Source organism: Manis pentadactyla, chromosome 8 (genome assembly GCF_030020395.1).
Source record: "Manis pentadactyla isolate mManPen7 chromosome 8, mManPen7.hap1, whole genome shotgun sequence".
In the NCBI taxonomy this organism is placed as follows: Eukaryota; Metazoa; Chordata; class Mammalia; order Pholidota; family Manidae; genus Manis; species Manis pentadactyla.
In genome coordinates, this window is record NC_080026.1 from 134,850,085 (window position 1) to 134,875,757 (window position 25,673).

At 46.3% G+C, this 25,673-nt stretch overlaps 1 protein-coding gene across 2 annotated transcripts in view; it reads right to left on the reverse strand.

The window, feature by feature from the left end:
* The window catches only part of ADAM12 (ADAM metallopeptidase domain 12), a 333,734-nt gene that overhangs the window by 23,392 nt on the left and 284,669 nt on the right, over window positions 1–25,673 (reverse strand). For both annotated transcript variants that reach the window (XR_008999055.1, XM_036898669.2), the window contains exons 15-21: window positions 14,443–14,551; window positions 14,137–14,335; window positions 11,985–12,062; window positions 9,234–9,342; window positions 5,066–5,201; window positions 4,365–4,473; window positions 2,654–2,833 (exon numbers count right to left, since the gene is read on the reverse strand). Coding sequence is in view for 1 of the 2 variants with exons in the window: in XM_036898669.2 (XP_036754564.2) it covers window positions 2,654–2,833; window positions 4,365–4,473; window positions 5,066–5,201; window positions 9,234–9,342; window positions 11,985–12,062; window positions 14,137–14,335; window positions 14,443–14,551 (920 nt within the window). In the remaining variant the exon portion in view is untranslated. The remainder of the gene's footprint in view (window positions 1–2,653; window positions 2,834–4,364; window positions 4,474–5,065; window positions 5,202–9,233; window positions 9,343–11,984; window positions 12,063–14,136; window positions 14,336–14,442; window positions 14,552–25,673) is intronic.

Genomic DNA, 25,673 nt, shown 5'->3' on the forward strand with positions numbered 1-25,673 from the left:
GGAATCTGTGGGGAAGAGGCTTACAAGCTCTGTGGATATCTGAAATTTGCATGTATAATATTGAGTGCTGGTGCATAGCTTTATCAGCTTCTTGATTGAGTGCATAGCCCGGAAAAGTTTAGGATGTGCCCACCAGCATAAATCAGGGCAGGTTAGAAAAACAAATGCAAACCATAGAACTGTCAACAGCCAAAAATATAAACAGAAGAAATTGCAGGTGGATCTTAACTGATACTGAATTGCAAGAGGACTTTGCAAGGACACAACGAATAGGAGGAGTCACAAAAGCAAAGATTGAGAAGTTTAATATTCAAAACTGGAACTCCTTTCATACCAGAAAAATATAATAAAATTAAAGGACAAATTAGGGAAATGTCTACAATAAATTACTGGAAAGGGGTAAATAGTCTCAATCTAATAAGAAAAACTCTTACAAATGAGGAAGAAAAACTCTCTCAAACAGGAAAAAACAGGCAAATGACAGGAGCAGATAATTCACAAAACAAATATAGTTAATTTTAGCTGGACGCTGGAGCTACACGTATGCTGGAGGCTCACGCCAGCCAATTCTCTGCTTCTCATTCAGTGACATCGTGTTAATAGCTTGAAATTGGCCAGGTGGGAGTTTTCACAGTAGAAAAATGATGCACAATTTTTTTTTTAGACAGTTGATTTACCAGCACACCATTGGTCAATAGACATACAAAAAGAAGTTCTAGAGTACCAGTAATCAAAGAAATAAAAAAAGAAATATACTCTAGACAAGATAAAATGAGCACATTTCACCCTATTTCTCCTGCAAATTACAACAAAAAGTTTGGAGAAAATTTATAAAGCAATTGACAGAGACTCTGAAAGTTTGAGAAAAGTAAACAGACTGGCTAAGGACCTCAGAACTCAGGGACCCACCCAACAGTGAGTTCTTGTTTTTTGTTTCTGCCTCTTCTATATCCTGACCTGGGCTCTGGAGAGGTCCCTGATCTGCAGATGCCTGGCCAGATGGCACCAGACCAAAAAAAAAAAAAAAAGCTCAAGGAAAGCCTCTGCCTCTAGCCAACAGACTTCAAGGGGGTGACACAGTAAGAGAGAAACATTTTGACCACACCTGACTCTACTCCAGCTCCAGGCAAACACCAGACAAGGCCATGCTCCTCCCTCCCCACTGCGCGCTGCATTTGGGAGATGATAGAACCCCGCTCTCCATCCCTCGTTGCCATAAGAGGCTGTGCCACTTCCCTGGAACAGAGACTGTGGGCAGAACCTTCCAGTGGATTTCTCATCACCCTGGAGGCCAGAAGGAAATAAGATAACATTTTTCAAATGTTGAAAGAAGAAATATTCAACCCAGAATTCTATATCCAGTGAAAAGATCTTTCAGGAATAAAGGTGAAATAGACATTTGCAGATGAAGGAAAACTAAGAGAATTTGTCACCATCAGACCTGCTAAAGAAAGTTTTTTCAGGTAGAGAGGAAATGATAACAGAAAGAAACTTGGCACAGCAGGAGTGAAGAAAGAATGCACGTGTATTGTAAACTTTGGAGCAGCACTTTCAATCAAGGATGATTTTCTCCCCAAAAGGACATTTGATAATGTTTAGAGACATGATTTTACACATGCAACTGCCATACAGTTGGTAGAAACTGAGATGCTGCTAAACATTCTGTGATACACAGGACAGTCCATACAACAAAGAGTTACCTCGCCCAAAATGTCAGTAATGCTGGCGGGTGGGAAATCCTGCCCTAAAGCACGCCCTAACCCAAAGCATGCCTGTTAGTATCCCTAAAGTCACCACTTCTGTTTTATAATAGCAAAAATTAGAGCTATCCAAGCATGTCCACTAATTGGCAAGTGCTTAAAAAAGTATTCTATATACACATATTGTGCTACTGTTAAAATAACACTGTTAAGAATTTTTAATGCCATGGTAAATGGGAATGATTTTAAGGCAAAAATAAGTATATAAAGCAATATATATATATAATAATCTAAATAATGTTAAAAGACACATTAAATGTACAATTAGAAGAAAATGTAACAATGATAGCTGTGAAAAATGAAAGAAAATGTAATGATCTTTTTTTCACTTGTCTTTACTTCTGCTCCCTTCAAGTTTCCTATTGTGAAAAAATGACGTCATGTTCACAGTTCAAGCAAACAGAAGCAGTTACTGCCAAAAACAGCTTAAAAATGAGATGATGCACATAAAGTATCTAATACAATGCTGTGCCTGGCATGGAGGAACTCCATAGGTGGTAAAATGTTTGTATATGTTTTGAAAGTGAAAAATGGCAAAAGTGCACACCCACAATTATTCCTAAAGTGACCGTCTCTCTTTTATTATCCAGGCCTAATTATTAATGGTGCTCCTGCCATTCTCAAAAGGGTGATGATGTTACATGGGCACCCTCACTGTTCTGATCATAAAAATATTACTCAGAGTAACTAAAATGTATTTACACCATTACTATATGCCAAGCACTCTGCAGTAAGCTTTGCACAGTTCATGACGTTTAGCCATCTGAGGAGCTGAATTATCTGCATTTTATAGAGGCACCGGGAAGTTAAGCCACATGTCCAAGTTCAGACATGAGCAAGTAGCAGAGTCTGGATTTGAACTACATCCAGCAAGTCAGCAGCTGAAGGCGTACCTGGGCATGCCTAAGGGCAGGGTTGGCCGGCAGGGGCCTGGCAGGGACGCTGGGCGCACGGGGAGCCTTGTGGAGGGGTGGGAGCACCCGCTGAGGCGAAATGGGCTGCGAGGCGTCCAGGGCTTTGAGGGGCCTGCTGATGTCAACATTCTGGCTCGGCGGCGGTCTCCGCGTGCTGGCCTGCAGGGTCAAAGCACAAAGCCATGATGTCACGGCCTCACAGTATCTGTGATGCCTGGAGGAGAGCGCAGAGCTGACCAGTCTGCCCTAGCAGGGGGGGCCTGGGGTTGAGTCGGGGAAGAACAGCGAGGAGTTCCATGAGACGGGATCTATTAGCACTCCTTTAAATGTCAACATTCTAACGGAAGCGCCCCTCTACCCCAGTCTGGGAAAGTGGGGTCGATTTCTATTTGAAATTTTAAACACTGGCTTAATTCATTGACAAAAACGTGTAAGGCCCTTGAGAAGTGCTAACAAGGGTAGGGACCCAGACCAGGTCTTAAGGAAATCATGTAGGAGTTGAGAAAAGGAGACCGGCTTAATGCACAGGAGGCTCAGGGGGGGCAAGAAAACCCCTGGGTCAGGGGAACAGAGGCTCCCAGAAGCCAGGGCGGAGGCCAGGGGCCTGCGTGCAGATCTCCTGTGTGGTGCCCTTGCCTTCCGCAACAGATCAGAACAGGGTCTGCATGGGCCTTGGGCCTCAGGCCTGCCCTCCCTTTTTCTTTATTTCTAGAAACAACTTTATTGAGGTGTAACTGACATACGACTAATCATACATATTTCAAGTGTACATTTGGTACATTTTGACATATGTCCACACCCATGAAACCATCCCAGTAGCCGGGGTAACGAACCTCCCCATCACCCCCTTGTCTCCTGTCTCCCACCCTCCCCTGCAACTATCGATCAGCTTGCTGTCACTATACAATAATTTGCATTTCCTAGAGCTTTATATAAATTGGATCAGAGCATGTGCTCCATAACTGTTTTGAGATTCGTCCATGATGTTGTGTATATTAATGGTCCATTCCTTCTAATTGCTGAGTAACATCCCACATGCGTAAACACACTGAAGTTCATTTATCCTTTTATCTGTTGATGGATATTTGGGTCATTCCTCATTTTGTGTTCTTCATAATAAGGCTGTGGTTTTGGTTCCCTCAAATAAAGCTGTCCTTGCTAAGTCCCACATTTGGGGATGAAAGATGGTAAAGCTATCAGGGATGGCGGCCTCCCCTTTGGAACCCAACCCTCTTACTTTTTGGATCTGGGAAGATAAAATAGTTATTGCCTACTGAATATGTGATAATGACCTTTAGAATAGTTTGTCATTTTTTAATACCAACCCTGTTCCCTGCTATACTATGGACTCTTGTCGAATGAGTCCAATATTCGGTATTCTTGCGGATACATCAAAAACACTTGGTGGGGAAAACTGAATATTGGAGTGAACTCTAGTAATAACTCACCAGGATATCAGGAAAGTTAAGAGACTGCAAGGAGCCGGCAGGTACTTTGGGTTAAGGATCCAACTCCTGGAAACCAGAGGGTGAACAGAGCTTCCACACCCAGGGCTGGAGCAAAATGGGTCTGAACATGGGCTCGGTGTAAGTCGGTGTAATGTCTCCAGGATCCACTCCTACTCAAGCTCTCATTGAAAAGCCTGTGCCTCCAGGCCCACACTGCCTTCCTGTGCTTGCTTGGAACTTACCTTATTTGTGGCGCAGTGTGGGGGCTTCCTCATCAGGCCTTTGCTGAGGTGCGTGAGGTGAGCCTGCCCAGGCTGGGAGCCACCAGACGGCCGGGAAGGGCGTACGCACCTGCAAGACAACCCCAGACACGCTGGCCCAGGCCGTTTGCCCCTCCGGCCGACTTAGCTTTTCCTAGCTTGTTCTCAGCAACCCTCAAAAAATAATTATTTTAACTCAGTATGGTAAACATGTAAAGGAAAAATTATCAAATGCTCTTACAAGATTAAAAAATAAATATTGATTTTTCCCTCCCAAAGCCACTATTCTGTTAAATTAGTTCTTGCAATCCATAGAAAGGCAGCTATGTGACACCTGGGAGGTGATTTGTATAAAGCTGGCTTTGCAGCAATGCTTTTGAAAGTACTTGATCAAAAGCTATCCCATCTGATGAAAATATTTTAACATCCTGTGTCTTGTAAAAAATACTAATGTAAGGGTGGAAAAAATAGATCACACCACACCCTTATTATTGTGTATTAAGCAGTGAGTAGTTTGAATGGAAACCAGAGAGGCAGCTAATTCAGCAGAAATTGTAAAAAATCAAAACAATTTTACTTTCGAGAAAATCTGAGCTCTTCTTTGCTAAGGAAAACAAATGGAGAAAGTGGCTTATATGCTTTCAAAGGTCATTTCTTGAAAAGAGGACCTAAATCCCAGGTACCTTAGCTTTTCAATGGTTGTTTTTTTATCCATAAACAGCAGTTGTATCAACGTCTTCCTTTTGAGATAAACCACAAACCCAGCAGCAAGAAGACACAGGATGGTCACCAGAACGCCTATCGTTACACCTTGGTTATCTGAAACAAAAGGCATTTGATCAGGGTGGGAGGCAGGTAGAATGAAATATGGGGAGCACCAAACTGTGACATTTACACTGAAGTGAACTGGAAAGAAGAAACAGAAATGAGGCGCGTAAATCCCTGACTGAGGTCCTGATAGGGCGGTCTTACTTCAAAGGTTGTGTTTGAGGTTCCATCCCTGTGGCCATCATTCATTTCTGACCATTCTGGAACTTGTTAAGTAGGATTATTGTCTGATAGGTCCGGCCATGGTCTTGACCACACCGGCCTCCCAAGTGTGACAGCAGCAGGGGAGTGTGGCCCCAGGAAGCCATCACTCAAGTCCCTTCAGGATTGAAGCGGTCCCCGGAGTAAAATCTTCCCAGGCCCTATCACAGATATGCTACTCCTGGCTCCTTCCTAACTGCTTATTTATTTTTTTGTATTTCTTTAGACTGAGACTTTATTTCTGGAATCATTAAATTACAAGGTGAAAAAAAAAAAAAGAAGAGAAGAAAACTCACAGCTGACATAGAATACCCATGAGTTTTGTTTTGTTTTGTTATGTTAGGACTTAAAATACAGCCTTTGGGGGCAAACCCCTTTCTCTGGGAGAACGCTGTTTACTTTCTCTAAGGAAACATCTCCTTCTGTTTAGTACGCAGACACTAAGACTCCTCGCGGGTGTGGGAAGGAAGGGAAAGTGCAGGCACCAGGTTGGTCTATGCCTGCAGCGATGGTCAAGGGCCATCTGGAAAGGACGTTAGGGGAGGTTAGCGGAGGTTTCTGTGCAATTTCGACTTCCCCATGAATTCTTCGAGAGCACAGACTTCAATTCATTTGTCTGTCTTCCTACCAGCGATGTTCCTGGTGTGCTTCACACGGTAGGTGCACACCATGCCTTCGAGCCTGCTGGTGACAGCAGGGTGGCTACCTCCGTCAGCCAGGCTCTCCCCACCTGCTTGTGTCCAGGGTGCCCAGGTGGCTGTGGGCCAGAGCGGCGGCGGCTCTGACTGGGGAAGGATGCCTTCACACGCTCGCTGTTTCTGGACTTCATCTCCATTTAACAAGTCCTATCAGGGACAATCCACATGTGACAGTCTTGATTCATGTGTTGGTGTTACTGGAAAAGCATTGCTTCTGGTTTCCTGGCCAAACCGTCATTCTCCTCAGACTGTGAGCCAGCAATCACAGGCGCTCTGGCTAGAGCTCTGCTGTCTCTTAACAAAGCTAATTAACAAGTGAGCAGCATAATTTCCAGTTTCTTAAAACCAGTCCCTAAATCTTAAGCTGATCAATTTATCCAATCGAGCACAGGGCCTCCAAACTGAACTCGATGCAGCCCCCAGGTTGCCTGTCTCCATGAATGGCAGCGCCACCCACGACACTGCTCAAACCAGAAACCTGGGCAGTGGGTGGGACCCCAGCCCCTCCTCTCCACACCCAGAGTAAGCATGTGCCCTGCACAGCCTGCCCCACATCCACCTCTCGGAATCTTAGCATGCCATGCTCTGCTTGCTTAATGTCCCTCCACCACCTGGACGGGCAGCTGGCACATGGCAGACGCTAGAGACGTCCTTGCTGCATGAACGACTGGGCCTCAGTCAGGCGGGCATGTGGGGCCCTGGGGGTGAGGCCCACCACACAGCTGGGCCCGCACCGCAGGGCCTGCCTCTCTGTCTGCGCTTGGAGAAGGTGTGTAGCATCCTGCCTTTTGTGAAGTTGGCTATAGTGGATAGAATTCGACTCTTCTGCTGTTTTCACCTATTTAAAATATTCCTGCTACAATGGAGAGCTGGCAACTGTGGATTCCCCAACTTTTTGAAGTCCTAAAACCCGAGTACTGGTGGTCATGTGTGTCCACACCAGAGAGGCCCACGGTGTGCTGTCCACCTGCTATCTTCTCCAAGTCCTCGAATGCCAGCTGGCTAACCTGAAGGTAGATGGATGGGTTCCTGTTGGATTAAAAACTAAAAGCCTGCTATTTTTGTATAACAAATGCTTAAAGCCATATTGGATTATTAAGTAGGTTGCAGCAAGAGGCCAGTCCTCAGGGATGGGATGTCCACGAGGAGAGGGGATGCCTGGCCGGGCTGCTTCCTGCCACTCACTGACATGGACGCTCACTGAAAGGCAAGACCTTGTCCCTTCTGCACTGGCTGCGGGGCTGGGCCCCGGAGAGGGCTAACCTGGGGCTCTCTCAGGAGCGATGTGGAGACACGTCTCTGTTTAAGCAGAGGGATGGCCGGGAACGCGCTGTCCTTCCTGACGACACTCTCTACAGCTGTGCCTGCTAGGCAGGCCCTCCTCTCCTGAGCTCTGTGCTCGCCACCCAGCCCTGCAGAGCAGTGGTATGTCTGTCGTCATGGAAACAATGGCCAAAGCCACAGATTCAACCATGCCAGTCACAGCAGGACTTGGGGACACGTGACATCCTCTGCAGCAACATTAGCCACGAGTGTCACGGGGGCTCAGGGGAGCTCCACGTTGTCAACACAAGTGGGCTTGGGAAATTCTTGCCTGCCTCTGCCCCCAGCCACGTCCTGTGTGGGCTCTCTACCTCTTGTTTGTCTTGCTTCTTTAATTTTTTTTTTTTTTTTTTTTGTAAAACAACTATATTAAAAAAAAAATTAACAACCAAAACAGCAGTTTTCAGGGAATGCAATGGACAAAGAACATATTAAACTATGCAATGGGGATGCATTCATCAAATCCAGATGGAGGGGGCCCTGCAGTGCTGACTCTCTGTCTTCAGCAAGTAAAGCGCAGTAGTGAGAGGGCCAGACGGACAGGGAGGCTTAGCAATTGGAAGCGATTGAAGAGACTTATCAATAATTGCTATGTATTGACCTTACACAAATCTTGAGTCAAACAAAAACCTTGAAATAGTTACAGGACAACAGAGAAATTCAAACCCTGGAGAATTGATATTAAGTAATAATTGCTAATTTTTTAAGTATGAGAATGGTACTGTCATGGTGGTTTTTTTTTTGTTTTTTTGTTTTTTGAGAGGGCATCTCTCATATTTATTGTTCAAATGGTTGTTAACAACAATAAAATTCTGTATAGGGGACTCAATGCACAATCATTAATCAACCCCAAGCCTAATTCTCGTCAGTCTCCAATCTTCTGAAGCATAACAAACAAGTTCTTATGTGGTGAACAAATTCTTACATAGTGAATAAGTTCTTACATGGTGAACAGTGCAAGGGCAGTCATCACAGAAACTTTCGGTTTTGATCACGCGTCATGAACTATAAACAATCAGGTCAAATATGAATATTCGTTTGATTTTTATACTTGATTTATATGTGAATCCCACATTTCTCCCTTATTATTATTATTATTGTTTCTTTAATTTTTAAAGGGCATCAGGCAGACTTGCCCCCTAACTGCCTGACCAGGGTCAGAGAAAACAGTGCTGCCCCAGGAGACCATTTCTCAAGGTCACTGAAGAGCAAAGAACCGAGGGTTCAAGCATAGCTGCTATGGGGAGCGTCTCTGGGGGTAGGCAGACTTGACTCTGTTTCAGCTGTGTGACTTTGGGCAAGTTGCATGCCTTCCCTGAGCTTCAGTCTTGTCTAAAGAAAGAACAGAGACAGGTAAGGGTCCGAAGAGAGAATGCATCTGCAGCCCTCACATGGTCCTGTGCACCACAGCTGCACAGTGACCGAGCGGCAGCTGCCCCTTGCAGGAGCCACTCCTTTACTAAGAGGAAGTGGTCTCTCTAGTAAGCTGTAAAGGCCTTCCACTTCACGGTTTGTGGCCCAGGACACAGAGGCCGGCCTTGGCCCAGTCCTTGGAACCAACAGGAAGCCTGTGCCCCTCTGGCAGCCTGCTGTAGGAAGGACCTGGTTGAGAAGAGCACCACAGGTAAGAACCGGCAAGCTCAGCCTCAGCCAAGCAGAGGGAAGGAGTCTCTGCAGGGGAGAGCGCGGAGGGATGTGGGCCGCAGCCGGGTCACACTGACAGCTGGTGAGCCTCATGTGGCTTGGAAAGATGCCCCCCAAGCAGCTCAGTGCCCACTCCCCTGGATGGGTCCCCACTAACCTGCTTGGCGAACGGGGCCACTGTCTGTGCTTCCTCCAAAGCCCAACTTGTCACAGAAGGGGGGCCCCCAGTGGGCTTCGCAGTGGCAGTTCCTCCTGTTGTTACACACCTTTCAGGGAGGCAGGGTGGGGACACCAAGGGGGACAGAGCGTTAGGGCACAATCCTCAAGGGGGACAGAGCATTAGGGCACAACCCTCCACGGGGGCACCAAAGTGAAGCAAAGGCCCCGTGGCCAGAGCTCCCGCTTACACCCGTAGAGCCAGATGAGAGAGTCAGTGTGAGAAGAAACCCCAAACACAGTGCCACACAGTGAGACCAGCGCCTGAGGCTGCAGACGTAACACCTGGTAGCAGGTGCTCACTGAGCGGTGGGGCAGGACTCACCTGCCCCCTCCACCCCTTCCTTCCTCAATCTCCATGTCCCTCTCTACAAACCCAGGAAGCCCTCTCTACCTGACCAGGATGAGACACCCTCTCTGTGGTGAGGAGGGACCCTGCTCCGGGATGCGGAATCCCAGTCCTCAGCACCGTGGGCCCGGCCACCTCAGGAGCTAGGTGACCAGCGCCCCCAGCAGGCCTGCAGCCAGGCCCCCTGTTTCCTGATGCCCTCTCGGCCAGCTCCGACATTGCATGCCTGAAATGCCCACATGCCTGACCTGGATCAGGGGACTGAATCTGCAAGTGGCTGTTCCCTGGTTCCCGGTCCTGCATGGTGGGCACAGGCAACAGAGAACTGTGTCCTTATGAAGTGAGAGGATGGCTCTGGTGTGACAGGAAAGGGGCCCCAGGCAGCAGGCAGAGGGGGCTTTGCTCTCGGTGGGCCCTGCACACGTCACCTGCCCTGGAGGCCAAAGCCCACCGTGGCCCAACCAGCGTGGTTCACCTGTTTACGAAGGGTGACTGAGGGTGATCTGTTGTATCTGTTATTGTCATATGTGGAAGTTACTGAACTGCCGTGGGAACCAACCAGTGGAACGTGAGCGTGAAAATGAGGGCATTGTTTCCGGGAAAATGAGGTTGCCTGCTTTGGGTACAAATTTATGACAGATTTGGAAAGGGTGGGACAGCTGCAAACCGACCAGGAAAGCTCCACAGGACAGAGGGTGCTGTGCCAGATCACTGCTGAGCGTCCAGGTCCCCTCCACTTAGAGAAACAAACCGTCCTTTGGGGGTGACAGGCTCCTCATGCTTTGTACAAGGAAGCCCGTGAGGCTCCGGTCAACACTGCCATCCCCAAAGCCTGAGCCCCACATCGCAGTACTGCCGGAGGGGGCCCAACACACACTTCTGGATTTTAAGGCAAAACCAAAGTGGAGCCCGTGTCTCAATTGTGAGCTTTCCCTGCTTGCACTGACTTTGTTGTTGTTGATGGATCAACCATCTGCCCCGCTTGCTTCAAATAAGACTGAATCATGATAGCCTGCGCTGAGTTGGAAAGTACATTCTATGAAGCTAAAATGGAGCAGAACTCATTACTGAGCGGCACGGTCTAGGCCAAATGAGAGTCTCGCCTCTTTTCTCAAGAATGTGGCCGCTGACGTATCCCCCCAACGCCTGTCCTAGGATTCAGGCGGGGTCCTTGCCCACACTGTCCTGCTCAGGTGCCCGTCCTCAGCTGCAGTCGTGGGCCCTTTCTGCAGCGTGTGGCGGGGACTGCAGCCCGCACAGCCCGCTTGGAGGGGCTGCGGCACCTGGTCTCACCAGGGTCGGGCTGCGGTCAAGTTGTCACTGAAGTCGTGCTCCACCTACCCAGAAAATGGGGGCCTTTCCTCTCCAATGTGGGGATGGGACCCCAGGGATGTTGGACAGTGAGGAGGTCCAGGTCCCCAACCCAACACTACCACCAGCTGTTTTGTAACCTTGGACATGTCACTACGTCCACTTGGGCCTCGGGTTGCTTCATCATCAAGATTATAAAGCTGCACTAGCTTGTCTCCTACAGCCATTAGAAGGAAATCTATGACCCAATGCTGACATAAAAAGACTCCATTTTATATCGACAGTCAGCTCCACTCACCACCCACCAAGAAACCCCCTGAGGTGGCGCTGCAATCCTTTATGGGGGAAGCACAATAGTAATTCTATGAAAATCCCCATAATCCTATATTAGAATCATTGGCGAGTGTCTGCAAACTTTAAAAATAGAATTTGGAGCATGACATCTGTATAAAAGGTTTCAGGAAAACAAACGAACCACTGGCAGGGCTAATCAAGATTAATATGATTCCATTGGAAATAATTAAGCCCATCAGGGAAAATAAATTATGTTTTAAACAATTAGAGTCCTCTTCTCAGCCTTCTTTAGTTGAAACCCATTGTATGTGATTTCAAGACCATGTGGTCAGTCTGTTCTGTCTTGCTTTAATTGCGTTTGGAAGTGTTTCAGTTCAGACACCCATTCTGAATCTTGGTGGGAAGAGGAACAGCCCTTTTTGAAATGTTAATGCAAAACTCTTTAAGAAGGAAGGTTAGTCTTAAAATTAAATTGAAGATGACAAAGCCCTTTGAAAAAAAAATTACAGAATGTTAATTTACAAGATAATTCTTGCTCGATTTGATTTCCTTTGTTAAATAAAAATCACATTTCTTATGCTACTTAAAGGTCAAAGAAAAGTACTGCCTTTAGAAGAAAATATTGAGGAGACTGCTGTATTTTAAGAACTTTATGGATCGCAAAACCCTTTGCAAATGAATTATTTAGTGCTGAGCTTACTCTGGGCCGGCTATAAAAACGCAGCTCTGCCTACTTACCCCTCTGCCGTGGCACCGCCTGGCACACTCGTGAACACCGAAGACACTTATATTTTGACATTGACGATTGAGGCAGATCTGGAGGAGGAAGAAAATACAGCAAACATCTCAGAACTTCTACAACCTATGCACATGGGGCATCTGTGTATTTAAATAGAAAAAGCAAAGGAAGGCTTGAGGAAGACTATCTTCTTTCAGTTAATATGGACGCAGCATCACGATGCAATTTTCACCTGACTCCCATGTGGATCCTGACGCCTGCCTCCCAGCTTGGTGCTTTTAAAGGCTCAGATCAAGGTGAACACCGTTGAATTCTTTTATACTTGATGGCATTTTATATGGTTTCAGTCAATCCTGAAATTATGGTAACTGATTTTCTCATGATTTTTGTTCAGAGCTTACAATGAAACCCACTTATTGCAGCATTTTTCCCCCCTCCATTAAAAGATAGAGGGGAGGCTGAAATGTACTAATCCTTAACCTGGGGCCTGCACAGACTCAGCGGCTCCAAGGTCCAAGGTCCAAAAATCTTTTAAAGGAGATATTGAAATATGGGAACTTTTCCAAAATACTGACTGACCAGTACTATCATCGATAACATAAACCATCAACAGAAATGCTCAGCAGAGGAAAACAGACAGTTGCCTTGTGTTTATCAAGACTTTGCAAGGGCAGTCATTTGCTAAATGATACTGGGCTGGTTTCTCTCTTGCAGAGAAATTTAGTCATATTTTAAAGGGGCGTGATATACTCCAGACTCAAGAGATCAGGCCCTTTATCTCCCACAAGATGTTACAAATTAGCAGAGTCAAAGGAAGAAAAGTCTAATTTTTAGACTGCAGAAACATTTTTAATCACGTAGAACCTTCCTAGGGGAAGTTCGCCATCTGACCTCAACAGCCTGTGTAAGGAGCTATTGATGCCCTTTGAGAGAGTGCTGGCCCAAGCTGCTCTGCGGGAAGGTGGGCAAGTTGGCCGAGCGGGCGGCTGCGTTCCAGCTGATAAAAGGAATTGTCTGGGATTACAGTGAACACAGCCCGGCCAGTGCATAGGTGCTATTCTCCCCCCCAGTCCATGGGCAGTGCTGAAGATGAAACTTCCAAAGAACTAGTGTTCTGCAGAAACAGGGATCAAAGCCCATTTAATCTTGCACAAGGAGGAAAAAACCCACTGAAAAAGCCCTTGGAACGTCAGCGTTCGGATGCACCTGGCCTTGGCTGTTCAGACTGCAGTTTAAAATACGGGTGTCATACTAATGTCAAGGACTGGATATCAGCTAGTGAGAAAGGTCAGGGAGACACCCAGAATGTATAACATGTTTCTTGTATCTTCCTATTTCCTTAAGGATAAAGCATTTGTGGCTCAAGGTGTCTGGGCGAAAGGTGAGGGCAGACAGACAGTTCCTGCCTCAGGGACTCTGCTAAGGAACTAAGTCTCTTTGTCTTTCCTTCCTGCTCTGTGACCTCCATGCTAGCGAGTGATTTTGTAATCATTTTGAAAATTAGGTCCTAAAAAAAAGCATGTGGGGGTTGATTTGTCTTCTTTCTTAAAATATTTTATTAAACTGTTGTCATTTAGTCTGACAAGAAAGTTTGGTAAGAAAAATCAATGTGGCAGAATGTGAAAATCTCAATTTCTTTGTTCATTTTTGACTTCATTTCTAAACCCCCAAATATCTCAGTCTCCTTTTCCCCCAGTGCCCAGAAGAACTCCCCTCTGGTTTTAAGCTCATCCCACCTCTTTCCCTCTCTTATTCTCTCTGAAAATACATCTGATTTCCCATTCTGTCCAGGTGAGAGCAAGGCCCCTGTGTGCCAAAATCCAAGGCCGCATTTCCAGCAATGCGCTGCCGTGGTTTCTTCGAAAATAACGTCCTGGCTGGAAACCCTCACGACACCCAAGTGCAGAAGTGACTTACCAACACAAAGGCCAAGCAAACAAGCTTGATTTTCCAAAATCTCCATCTAAGTGCTCGGGCCAGGATCTAGGATTTATTGACTTTTTCCTCTAGGTGCAAAGAACTGGATTCCAGGTACAATGTTCTCAGAAGCAGATTTAAGAAAATAAACCTTGTAATTCAGTTCTTGGACATTTCTCAACGGGCCCCCTTCCAGACTTATATTTATGATACAAGTGAGCATTTGGGTCTTACTTTTCCATCCGCACACTTTGTGCCAGCGAGCACAAGCCCTGGGTCTGGCATGTCATCACCTAAGTACACATGGGTTCCACGGCACAGAATCCGACCTCCTTCCTGAAGTGGGATATTCGTTTCTATGGAAACAGCATTGGTACCGATGACTGGCCGGCTGGCACCTCCTTGACACTGGATTTTTCCACACTTAGCATCCCTGGAAGGGAAAGAATAAAGAGTCTCCAAAGAGGGAAGGTTTGGAAGCAGCCCTAAGTGACGTGGGAAGTTCAAAGCGACGGTGTGGTCTGCGTGCAGATGCCATACCTCAGCTCGCATTTGGCAAAGGAACTCTTGGAGTCTTTGCCACAGTTGCCATAAGGGTCACCTGCAGAGTTGACTCTCTCGAAGCAGATCCCCGGGGCAGGTTTAGCACCTGAAACAGAGGCAAACAACACTGTCACCTCCTGCAGGTATTTTTATTTTTATTATTTTTCTTTGAACAGCACTGAGCTTGCAGCTTAAGGGAAGATGTGTTCTGGATCCAGAGAAATCACGCCTGGTTGTCTTGGCTGACTCCGGATGCAAGTTGGCCATCAGGAAGAAGTCTAGCACCTTCTCCTGACTCAGCCCCCAGCAGGCATGCATTTCCTAGCCCACTCCTCTTTGGGGCTGCTATCCGGCCCAGGGCACATGTAGCCTCTCAGGAGATGAGGCCTGGCTGCGAGATCAGATGCAATTCAACACGGAAAGGAGGAGGCTGGTTGGCTGCGGGGGATGGGGGAAGCATGCTCTCTGTAACATCCCACACAATTCCGGTGAGAAAATGCAAGCTGAAGCAGGCTCCCAGGAATCCTGATGACTAATGTGGGGAAGCAACAGAAGAGAGAGGGATGTCGGGAGTGGGGGAGAGAAAAGGCACAGTGCAAGAACTTAGACGACATTCTCAGCCCCAGAAAGCTCCCTATAGGAGCAAGCCCTGATTTCCATTAATGCCTATGTCTGCAAGGCAGAGGTTCCTCTGAGAGGTCACAGAGACATAGAACCTGGCAGCCATTTTGCACAGCACAATAAGGCCCAGTAGAGAGGGATGTGGGAGCCAGAGAGCTCAGGAAATGGCCATTTTTAGCACATCTTTAGACCAAGGAGAGAACATACACTTGCTGTTTGTGTTGCCAGAGCTTTGGAGGGCTCTCCAATCCTATGCATGGTGTTACATGTTGAAGACTATATGAGAAATTCATGAGACTACATACCCTGTGGTGTGACTTTGGCCAGCCTTCTCTTGCGCATCGATGTCCTGTCTGGGTGTTCCTCTCATATCACCTCCACTGCCAAGATGCTAACTTCCCAGAGCCCAGCTCTGTCCCTTCCCTTTTCTGTGCCCAACTCCTGTGAGGTTCCATTCTCCTTCCAGGGTGACAACTGACTTCTCTAAGATACCAGTCTAAGGATGGGCAAGGCTCCCCTTCTCCCAGGGATCAGAAGATGTTCTTATTGACTAAAAACACCCATTTTTCTTCAGTCTGATTCCTCTTCATCAGTTATGAGCAGACATGCTCAGTATCTCATTTAAACCAAAACCAAAAACCAAAACCAGACAAATCAAATAACACCCTTGCAACAGGTGAGATCAGGAATGGACTCAGCAGCCGACCTCTGCAGTCAGCTACCCCAGACCCCAGTTTACTTTCCCATTCTCTGTTTTTTAAGCCTTTTTTAGGGCAGCTTCCCCAAGCTCCTTTTTAAGGGCTTAACTCCAAACTGGATGACTTCTCCGTCAGAAAAAGGCGAGATCACTGGCTCGTCAGCATTGCGTTCCTTTTCTTTTACCCCAGATTCTCACTGTTGCTCACGGTGCCATCATACCACTCACACACTCACCTTCTGCCAGTGGGGGATCTATTCCTTCCACACTCGGCTCTCTTATTCTTTCTCATCTGCCTAGCGGAGTGGGGGAGGGAAAAGAGGAGCACGAGTCTCAGCGTTCAGCCTGAACTTTATACTTAAACTGATCCTCTTTGATGGTACTTTGGTCAGTTGATCAATGGATCCAGTTGATCAAAGCAGTTTGGAAAAACTGGCATCTAGAACCACTCAGTGGCTGTCCACATGTCTGGATGGGCCCCTGTGTACTTACTGCTTGTCTGTTTGACTTTGTCTCTCCTTCCTTTCTTCCACCTACCCCTCCATCTATCTGTCCACCCATCCACCCAACCACACTTCCACCCGTCCATCCATCCCTCCTCCATCTGTCCATCCATCCATCCCTCCATCTGTCCTCCTACTGTGTTGCAGACTTTGACCACACACACAGATTTATCCCACTTACTCTCTGCCAGGTACTGGGGAGACCAATTTGGATAAAACTCCTGTTTGCTTTAAAATTGCAAGGAGAAACAGAGACAAATAACTGTGTCCTCTGAAGCCCAGGGGTGGGGGGTGCTATAAAGGGACCGACAGAGCAAGGGGCCCTGGGGGCTCCTGTCTTCAGCAGGGGACGCCGGGAAAAGCTCTTAGAGGAGGGGCCAGGGCCTGAGTCCCACCCCTTAATCCTACCAGAGATCCTGTAAGGTAGGTCTCATTATCCCATTTCATGGACAAGAACTCTAGGACTTAAGAGGGTAAATATGCCGCTTAAAGCCACCTAGTTACCACGGGCAAGACCACCTGCAGTGAAGCCCAGGCTGGCCCGGCCAGTGCTCCTGTGTTTATCCAGGCCTCGCATGTGCTGGCTTCTGAATGGGCCTCAAGGACAGAGAGCAGGGTGAGACCTGGCCTGCACTGGCCCCTGCTGAGCAGGGAGGCAGGCTGGTGTGCAGGCCTGCGCTGCCCCAAGAGGTACGCCACAGGTACAGGCAACAGCCACGACAATCGCCAGCAGGCAGCGGGTGATCCCGAGCTTAGGTAGATGGGGACGTGGTGTTCTTGCTGCCCACTGGAGGGCTGAGAAAATGATGTAATGATAAAATGGCTTCTTCACTCCTTCTTTCTCTAGTTCATAAAGCCAGGATGAAGGAAGACCAGCAATTTCTAGAGGATTTTAAGCTCCTGGACCTGTGGGTGGAGTAGGCACCACCCTGCCATTGCTTCTTTGATGTTACACAGGTCCTGTCACTCTTACTGTTATTAAGCGATTTATCTCCTGGCCACTTAAACACATTATGCCCCAGTTCAAATGTGTTCACTGATACATTTGCTTTCCTTATAGGGAACTATAAAGAGGGATTTCTGAGCAGTTTCAGATGTGAGCTTGCAAATAGCTCAAAGGCAGGATCAGACAAGGTGGACTGGGTGTGCAGAAGGGTAAGAACAAATGGGAGGCAGGGAGAGAAAGAGACTGACTTCTGCAGGATTTAAAACAAAGGGGGAGCCTACTGTATGACCACCAAATAACGGCGCTAAAATACGACGGGTAAGCAAGCAAAGGGATACAAACAGTATTTACACAAGCATCAAAGATCCCAAAAAATAAATGCTGGATAACTGCTTGGGAATCCAGGTTGGAACACAAAACTGGGCCTGGTTTTCTGGGTCAGGGTGTGCATGGGACTTTTAATGCCGTAAATGCCAATGGCGCAGCATGACTTAGAAAACTCGGTGCAGGTACAATGCAATGACTTGTAAAGTCACTACAGGTTATAACACAGTATTCGTGTTTCCTGATAACTCTGAAGCACTGTGCATGCCCCAGAAGGCCCCCACCACATTAAGGAGAGCTGCCATTTTTTTGAGAAAATCCCACAGAAAGCTTGATAGCCAATTTGAAGATGTCAATTTTTAGCAATGTGGATGACCTGGTTAAGTATCTTACAATATGTTGTCAATTAACAAGGTCAAGAAACATTGAAAAGCCATGTTTTCATTAAAAAATTAAAGAGAAACTTTCCCATATCATGAAATAATATTATTCAGCTTCTTTACATTTCTCTTCAGTCTCAAGTCTTTGGTCAGCTGATCTTTGATAAAGGCGCCAAGAATACATTACGGGGAAAGGATAGTCCGTTCAATCAATGGTGCCAGGAAACCTGGATATCTCCGTGCAAAAGAAAAGAAAGAAATCAGACCCTTATCGTATGCCACACGCTAACTCAAAATGGAGTAACAACTTAAATGTAAGACCTGAAACCGCAACATTCTAAGAAGAAAACACAGGGAAAAAGCTCCTTGCCATTGACCTTGGCAATGACTTCTTGAATACGACACCAGAACAGCCCAGGCAACACAAACATAGACTAGAGGGACGAGGTCAAATTAAAAGGCTTCTGCACCACAAAGGGAAAAACCAACAAGATGAAAGGCAACCTACAGAAATGGGGGAAAATATTTGTAAACCATACATCTGATAAAGGGTTAGTATCCAAGTATATAGGGAATATCTATAAATCCATAGCAAAAAAAAATCCAAATAATCAGATTAAAAAAAAAACGGGCAAGTAGACATGTCTCCAAAGAAGATGTTGGACATTTTAAATGGCCAACAGGTATATGAAAAGATGTCCAGTGTGGGTAGTCATCAGGGAAATGCAAATGGGATGTCCCCTCACACCATTTAGGATGACTATTATCAAAATAAGGAAAGATAAGTGTTGGTGAGGATGTGGAGAAAAGGGACCCCTTGTACGTTGTTGGTGGGAACATAAACTGACACAGTCATTGCAGAATACAGTATAAAGTTTCCTCAAAAAATTAAAACAGAGCCACCCTATGATATAGCAATTCCACTTCTGGGTATATATCCAAAGGAATTGAAATCAGGATCTCAAAGAGACCTCTACACCCCCACGTTCACTGCAGCATTACTCACAATAGCCAAGACATGGAGGCGACCTAAATGTCCACTGACGGATGAAAGGCTAAGTAATGTAGTGTGTGTGCACACTAATACACATATACACACATGCACATACAACTGATATAATAAAATATATATAATATATAACTGAATATTATTCAGCCTTAAATAAGAAGAAAAGCCTGCCATTTGCAATAACATAGATGAACCTAGAGGACATTTTGCTAAGGGCAATAAGTCAGACCCAGAAAGGCAATACTGCACGGTCTCACTTGCAGGTGGGACCTAAAGAAGCTGACCTCACAGAAGTGGGGAGCAGAGTGGTGGCTGCCAGGGGCTGGGGGGAAGGGGAGGTGGGAGGCCATCAGTCAGAGAGTACAAAGTTTCAGTTATGCAACGTGAATAAGCCCTAGACCGCTAGTGTACGACATGGTGCCTATAGTCAATAATAATGTATTGGACACTTAAAATTTTGCTAAGAGGGTAGATCTTATGTTAAGTGTTATTATCTCTTTCTCTCTCACACACACACACAAATAAGAATAAAGAGGGTGGGAGGAATCTTTTGGAGGTGATGCATATATTTATAGCACAGAATGTGGTGGTTCCATGGGTACATACTTATCTCCAAACTCATCAAGTTGTATACATTAAATATATACAGCTTTTCTATGTCAGTCATACCTCAGGAAAGTGGTTAAAAAAGTCTGTTTTCTACAGCACATCTTCTGCATTTCTAGCTTGTTTTGATGCTGACCTTTTTATTCTGTTGAGATGCTGTCACTGGAAATCTTATTTTCAGGCACAAGTACCCACTCATCCACCAGTGAATCTTTCTACTTTTTTTTATCTGCTCAGTGGGTGTCTATTTGTGATCTCCACAACCTAATCACCCATCCTGTTGCTTGTCAAAGTGATCTTTTAAAAGCTCTTTTACCAGAATAAAAACAGTGGAGGTACGAAGTCACACCCTATGGGGAGTTAAACACGTGATGGGTGTCTTCTTATTTTTAAACCCAGTTTTGTCAGTCAACCTTAATAAGCCTTGTAAACCAGCACTGACAGAGGCTCATGAGGTCCACTGTGCCTCCCCAACTGGGCTGTGATATTCAAAAGATGCACCTGAGAGATTAAGAGGCTGGTAGCAAACCATTCTTTCTGGTGGATAATTTTGGGGGGAAACCATGTTTTATATTGGGGCATGTGTGGGGGTCTAAGTAAAACAACAATGAATGTTTTCCAAGTCTCATTTGCTTTTGGAAGGGCTCCTCCCTCTTAACCTCTGTGATTGGTGGCTGGGCTGTTGAGTCGGAAGAGCAAGGGCCTGGGACTCAGAATACTGTGGGCTGATGGGGTGTCAGCCCCACACACCCCGAGACCCTGGCGAAGTTACCTAAGCTCTGGAAGCTCTGTTCCCTCATTTGTAAAATGGGGACAAGGACATCCCCTGACGCCAAGGGGCTGTGATGCTCAGTGAGTCCGTGACACATGGCAGGCTCTCGGTAGAAAGGGGTGCCAGCAGTCAGGGGATGGCTTGGCTTCTGGGTGTCAAGAGTGGCAGCGGGTGTGAGGGCGAAGAGAGCTCCTTGTACCTGACCTTGTTTACAACATTCACAAGTATTTGTAGTAGATAGTGATGGTGTCAGTAGGGGCTTGACCCCTGCCTCCTTCACAGATGGTTGTTCCCGGTGCCTAGCATATGGTAGGAACCAGTGAAGATTGTCAAACGACTGGATGAATAATTCCCGACCCACCTTGGGAAATGAGGGGGAAGAAAGAGAATTTCCTCATCTGAAATCCTTGGAGGTTTTATACCTATTTTGCATATTAAATAAAAACTATGTTTATAGCCCCAGAATTTCCAGCTCCGGCATCCCTCTCCTTGTTTAGATGAGTGAGGCTTCCCATTGCCCAGGGTCCTTTGCTTGTTCCGGGCACCCTCCCAGCTCCGGGCCGGGCCTCCGGAATCTCACCTCACTACCCAGGTGCTGAGTGCCATTGTGAAAGAGGCGGCAGGGACCTCGAGAGAAGATACTTGAGTCTGACTCCTTTCTTTCCCATTGAACCCTGGGGACAAAGGCCGTGTTCCATGTAATTCCTTTCTTTGCCTTAAACCAACACACATGCACTTTGAATGAATGGCAAATGTTAGATCATCAACATGCCATCTGTCAGTTACTCCCACTATTAGGCATTGTGCTGGATACACCACACGATATCTTTAATTCTTATAATCACCCTGCATATCCCATTCCACAGATTTAAACACCAGGGCTCAGTGTTTTAGCAACTTGTTGAAGATTGCAATAGGACTAAATGGTAAAGTTGGGCTTGACTCACAGCTCTGAAGCCCAAGTTTATGATCTTTCTATCCAGCTTCAATCCTGTGCTGCCTCCCTCTGAGAAACCACCGAATTGGCAACAGACTCCTGACCCTGCCATTCCTTTTTCTCCAGAATTACCAGTAGATTTCTGGAATCCACCTGCTCCTGGGCTGGCTCCCCCCTCCACCAAACCCTCTTCCGGAGACCAGCTTGGTGGGCTGCAGTAGTGGCCGCCCCATGCTTATTTCTCAGGTGCTGAACCAAAATGGATGATATGCCCGCAAATCTGAGCGCACCTAGTGGGGTCTTCTTCCAAGAGGGGGCAATGGAGAGAGCAGTCCACACGGTGATTTAGTGCTGAGCTTACTCTGGGCCGGCTATAAAAACGCAGCTCCGTCTGCTTACCCCTCTGCTGTGGAGAGGGTAATGGCCTGAAAATGTATACCTAAAAATGTATACCTAAAATGTATACCTATTTATAGATAAAAAATTCCATCAATTCACTTTTGTTGATTCTCCACTGATTCGGAAAAGAAATGAAAAAGTCTGAATGTAATAACTTGGAAAATAATGTGGGGAGAAGTCAGTCCATAATGAAACAAAGCTGGGTGGGTCTGCCTAGTAAAACTCACTCCACTCTGGTATTAATTTGCTCAGTGGCTTGAACAACACAGAGTTCTAGATGTTAACTTTCTGTCTCCCTCAGGAAGCCAGTAACTGTCTATATCCAAGAGTTTTATTCATTTCAGCTCTCAGCCAAGACTCGAGGAACGAGAGATGCCATGTCACACTGTACAGTTGATGTATAGGTGGGATGTGTCATCAGTGGCGCATGGCAATGACCTGGCTGGACACAACATGGCAAAGAAGACTCACATTTGGAAGAGAAATAGGTCATGATTTCATCAGCTATGTAAACTTGGGGCTGGGATAGGTGGATTCCTCCCTGTGAAGTCAGAGACCGGAATGCATACCCACTCCCTTGCCACGTATTTTATCTGGAGAATCAAGGGAAAGCGCACTATGGCGGTAATTCACAGTCGGCCTTGGCAGACAGGATCTCCTGCACCCGCCACCCTCAAGCACTCGGGGACTGACGCCTTCCGTCAATACCCTGAAACTGCTGAGGCTTTAATCTGTGGGGTGGGGAAGGTGAGGGGCAGAAGGTGGAAGGACGGGGCAGCACTGTTTGCAACGCTTGTTCTCACCAGCTGGAAATTTTCCTCCCTCAGAGTATCTGTGTTGGGATGGGAAGTCTTGCATGAGAAACATGGATGTTTAAAGGCTAACAGGCTGTAAATGAAGGAAACTTACTTTAGAAGCATATAAGCTGTTGAGACTTGGTCCCCATCACCATTTGCCCTGATGTTCTCCCCCGCCACCCCAATGTCAGGCTGCAGCTGGGAGCCACGAGGTCGGGTACCACCCCTTGGGTACTCCCAACTGCAGGCTGGCCATGCCCCTCCTGGGCTGTGTCCCATTACAGGACAGCGTGTGCAGGAGGAGGGGTTTCCTCCGGTGGTTTGGAGCGACATGGGGGAATGAATTGTACTGAAAGAGACATGGGGTGGTTTGCCTCTCTAACACCTCTCCTGCACCCCCCTTTCTAGGAGCAACACCCTTTTCCTCATGGGAAATCCATTTGCATGGTCCAGGGGGGGCCAACTTTCCCATGCACTGCCAAAGGGATGAGCTTGAGATTCGAGCGTGGCCACTTAAGTGCTCTGGGGTCCCAGTCTCACAGTCCCCAGCGGATGCAGGACCACGGCTGCTCAGGTGCGTCTGCATAGACCCTGCCTGCGGGAGCCAGCTGGGTGAGGGTCCTGGGCTGCTGTGCCGACGGACCCCAGTGACGGTGTCCTGCGAGGCCTTCCTCCACTCATCCATCCTGCAGGGATGTGCCCTCCTTGCATGTGTGACACTTGCTTTTGCCTCTTGTGATACCCAAGGCTGCTGCCTCACGGGACCACCCCACAGACAGCGGGGGAGCCTCAGTTCTGCAGAGCTGGTGTGTTCCAGGAATGAATGAATGAAAAGCCAAGGGGAAAGCAATTTGAGGAAAACCCATCTGGTCTCAGATGCCCTCCCCAGAAGGAGTCAATTGTGACTCCTGTGGAACAAAGCATCTTGGGTAAATGAATATTGTTTCCCAGTTTTTCTTTTCTGTGAGTCTGGATTTTCACTTATTCTTTTATAGCAAATGAAGCATTTCTGTGCTGTCTTATGAGAAAAGAAGATGTACAGTCATGAAAAGATAGACATTTGACTTCCTGGGAAGAGAAACTGTCCTTCCTTCAAAGTTTAGGCCAAGTAAGAAACCTTGTAAACAGGGAAAACCAGAAACGGGGCTCAAGGCTGACCTTGGGAGCAGATCCAACTCTTGCACTGAAAGGAAACATCGTTCAGGGAAATGGACTAGAAGACACAGACGCAGAGGCAGCTTCCTGAGCGCCTGGCTGTCCGGAGCCTGCCGCGCCGGTGAGGGTAGTGGAGGAGGGACCAGCCAGGTGTGGCTTTTGCACATTAGTGGCCGGCCATCTGGCATCTCTCGTAGAGACAGAATGGCTAATGCTTTAAAAAATATAAGTGGCTTTTATCCACACGTAAGATGGTATGAACTTCTAACTTGCTGCACTTAAAAATGTCTATCTTCATGTTTTCATGAAGATGAAAGACTTCATGTCTGTTTCTTGAAAAAAATGACAAGTGTTCTTATCACCATCTATTACAGTGATTTATAGCCTTTGAATGCTTGACAATGGAATACTTAGATGTTTTACCATTATCAAGATAAAATCTAGCCTTTCAGAGGGAATTTTAACATCATATTGTACTTTATAATTACATAGGAAATGAAGGATTTTAATTACTAGTCTTATCTTCAGAGTGATATAACTTATATTTGTAATTGTAGTTTGGAAGTTTCCAATGTCATTATGTCTTTTGAAACAGAGATGATGATATCTCACATTAAGCCCACAATTTATTTGATTGAATTTTTCCCTTAAAATGGCTCTTAGGCAAGTGCATTTCTCCAGTTCAGCATAACAGCTCCTCCCTCCGTGTCACTAATTTCCCTACCCACTGTCACTAACACCCTTAGACAGAGGCATTTTTATAAACAACTGAAGGCTGTCTTGTTCTTCCCATATTTCTCCCTCTCTCTTCTCCAAATCAACTTTTGCATTCATTGGAAAATGAAGCTCAAGTGAACATATTTTATCATTTCCTTCTCACACAGTGGGACAAAAGGGAGACTTTCCCGACTCCTAAACAACACGACTCTTGGCAAAAACATCTCTGCTTCCCATCTGTAGCCACCAGAGTTGTAGATGATTAGTAAATGTACTGCCCCAGGTGTATCATAATAAAGCAAACTCATTTAAACCAGCCTTGCAGATAAACACTGACTATTTACCAGCCCATAAAAATTGTCTGGCCAGCTCACCCTGTATAAATCAAGTGGCACTATTTTCTGGTGAGAGAGAAAATGGATAAAACCAACATATTTCAGGACTTCCCTGATGCAGCTTGTTTGGGGCTATAGTGTAGTTATCTGTAAGATTAATTTCCAAATAACGTTTTTGGTAACCATGCCAGTGGCTCGGATACACAACACTGGCAAAAGTAAATTTTCTGCCTGAAGAAAAACACCCAGCTGTTATTTCAGAAGGGATAAAGGTCATGTCACACTGACAGAAAATCTTTGTGGCTATTAAGCCTAAACCAGACAAAGAGCTAAATACAAGTTACATTTGCACTGCAGGTAACATTTAAGTGTTCGAACTCAATGTATGAAGTCTGGAGAAACAAGATCTGTAGGAGAAAAATCAGTGAGGAAAAAAATGAAACTCCTACAGCCAACAAGAACATCATCAACAATAACAATTAGGAAAAGAAACAAATGAACCAAAACCCTGAAAGATATTCTGAAAGTATATTACTTTGCCAGTGAGGAATTGCAGGCATATGTTTTACATTTTCTATCATTTTATTTGTAGAACGATTTGGAAGCAGGATTATTTTATTGAAATCTAATGCTGGCTTGAGAAAAGTCCGTTTCAAAAGGGAATAGTCAGCTGGGAGGAAGGGCTTCATCCGGTCCGTGTTTGGGTAGCCAGACCTGGAGAGTAAGTCATCAACTTCCCGGATATAACTGGAGAATTCTGGATGACTCAACAACTCGGCCCGGTCCCAGGGGGGTGAGCCTGGGCCCGCGGAGCAAGGACCCGGTGACTCCTAGAGTTCGGAGTTACTGTGCTTTGCAAGGGGCCAAAAATGACCCCAAGGCAAACATGGTCCAGATCCCACGGCATTTGTTGATGGACGGGGAAATGAAATATGGCAAATGCGTCCCTGATAATAAGTTTTCCTTTTCTGAATCATGAAACGCTAATTCAAGCCAACCACTGTAACACGGCTCTGAAATGCTCTCATCC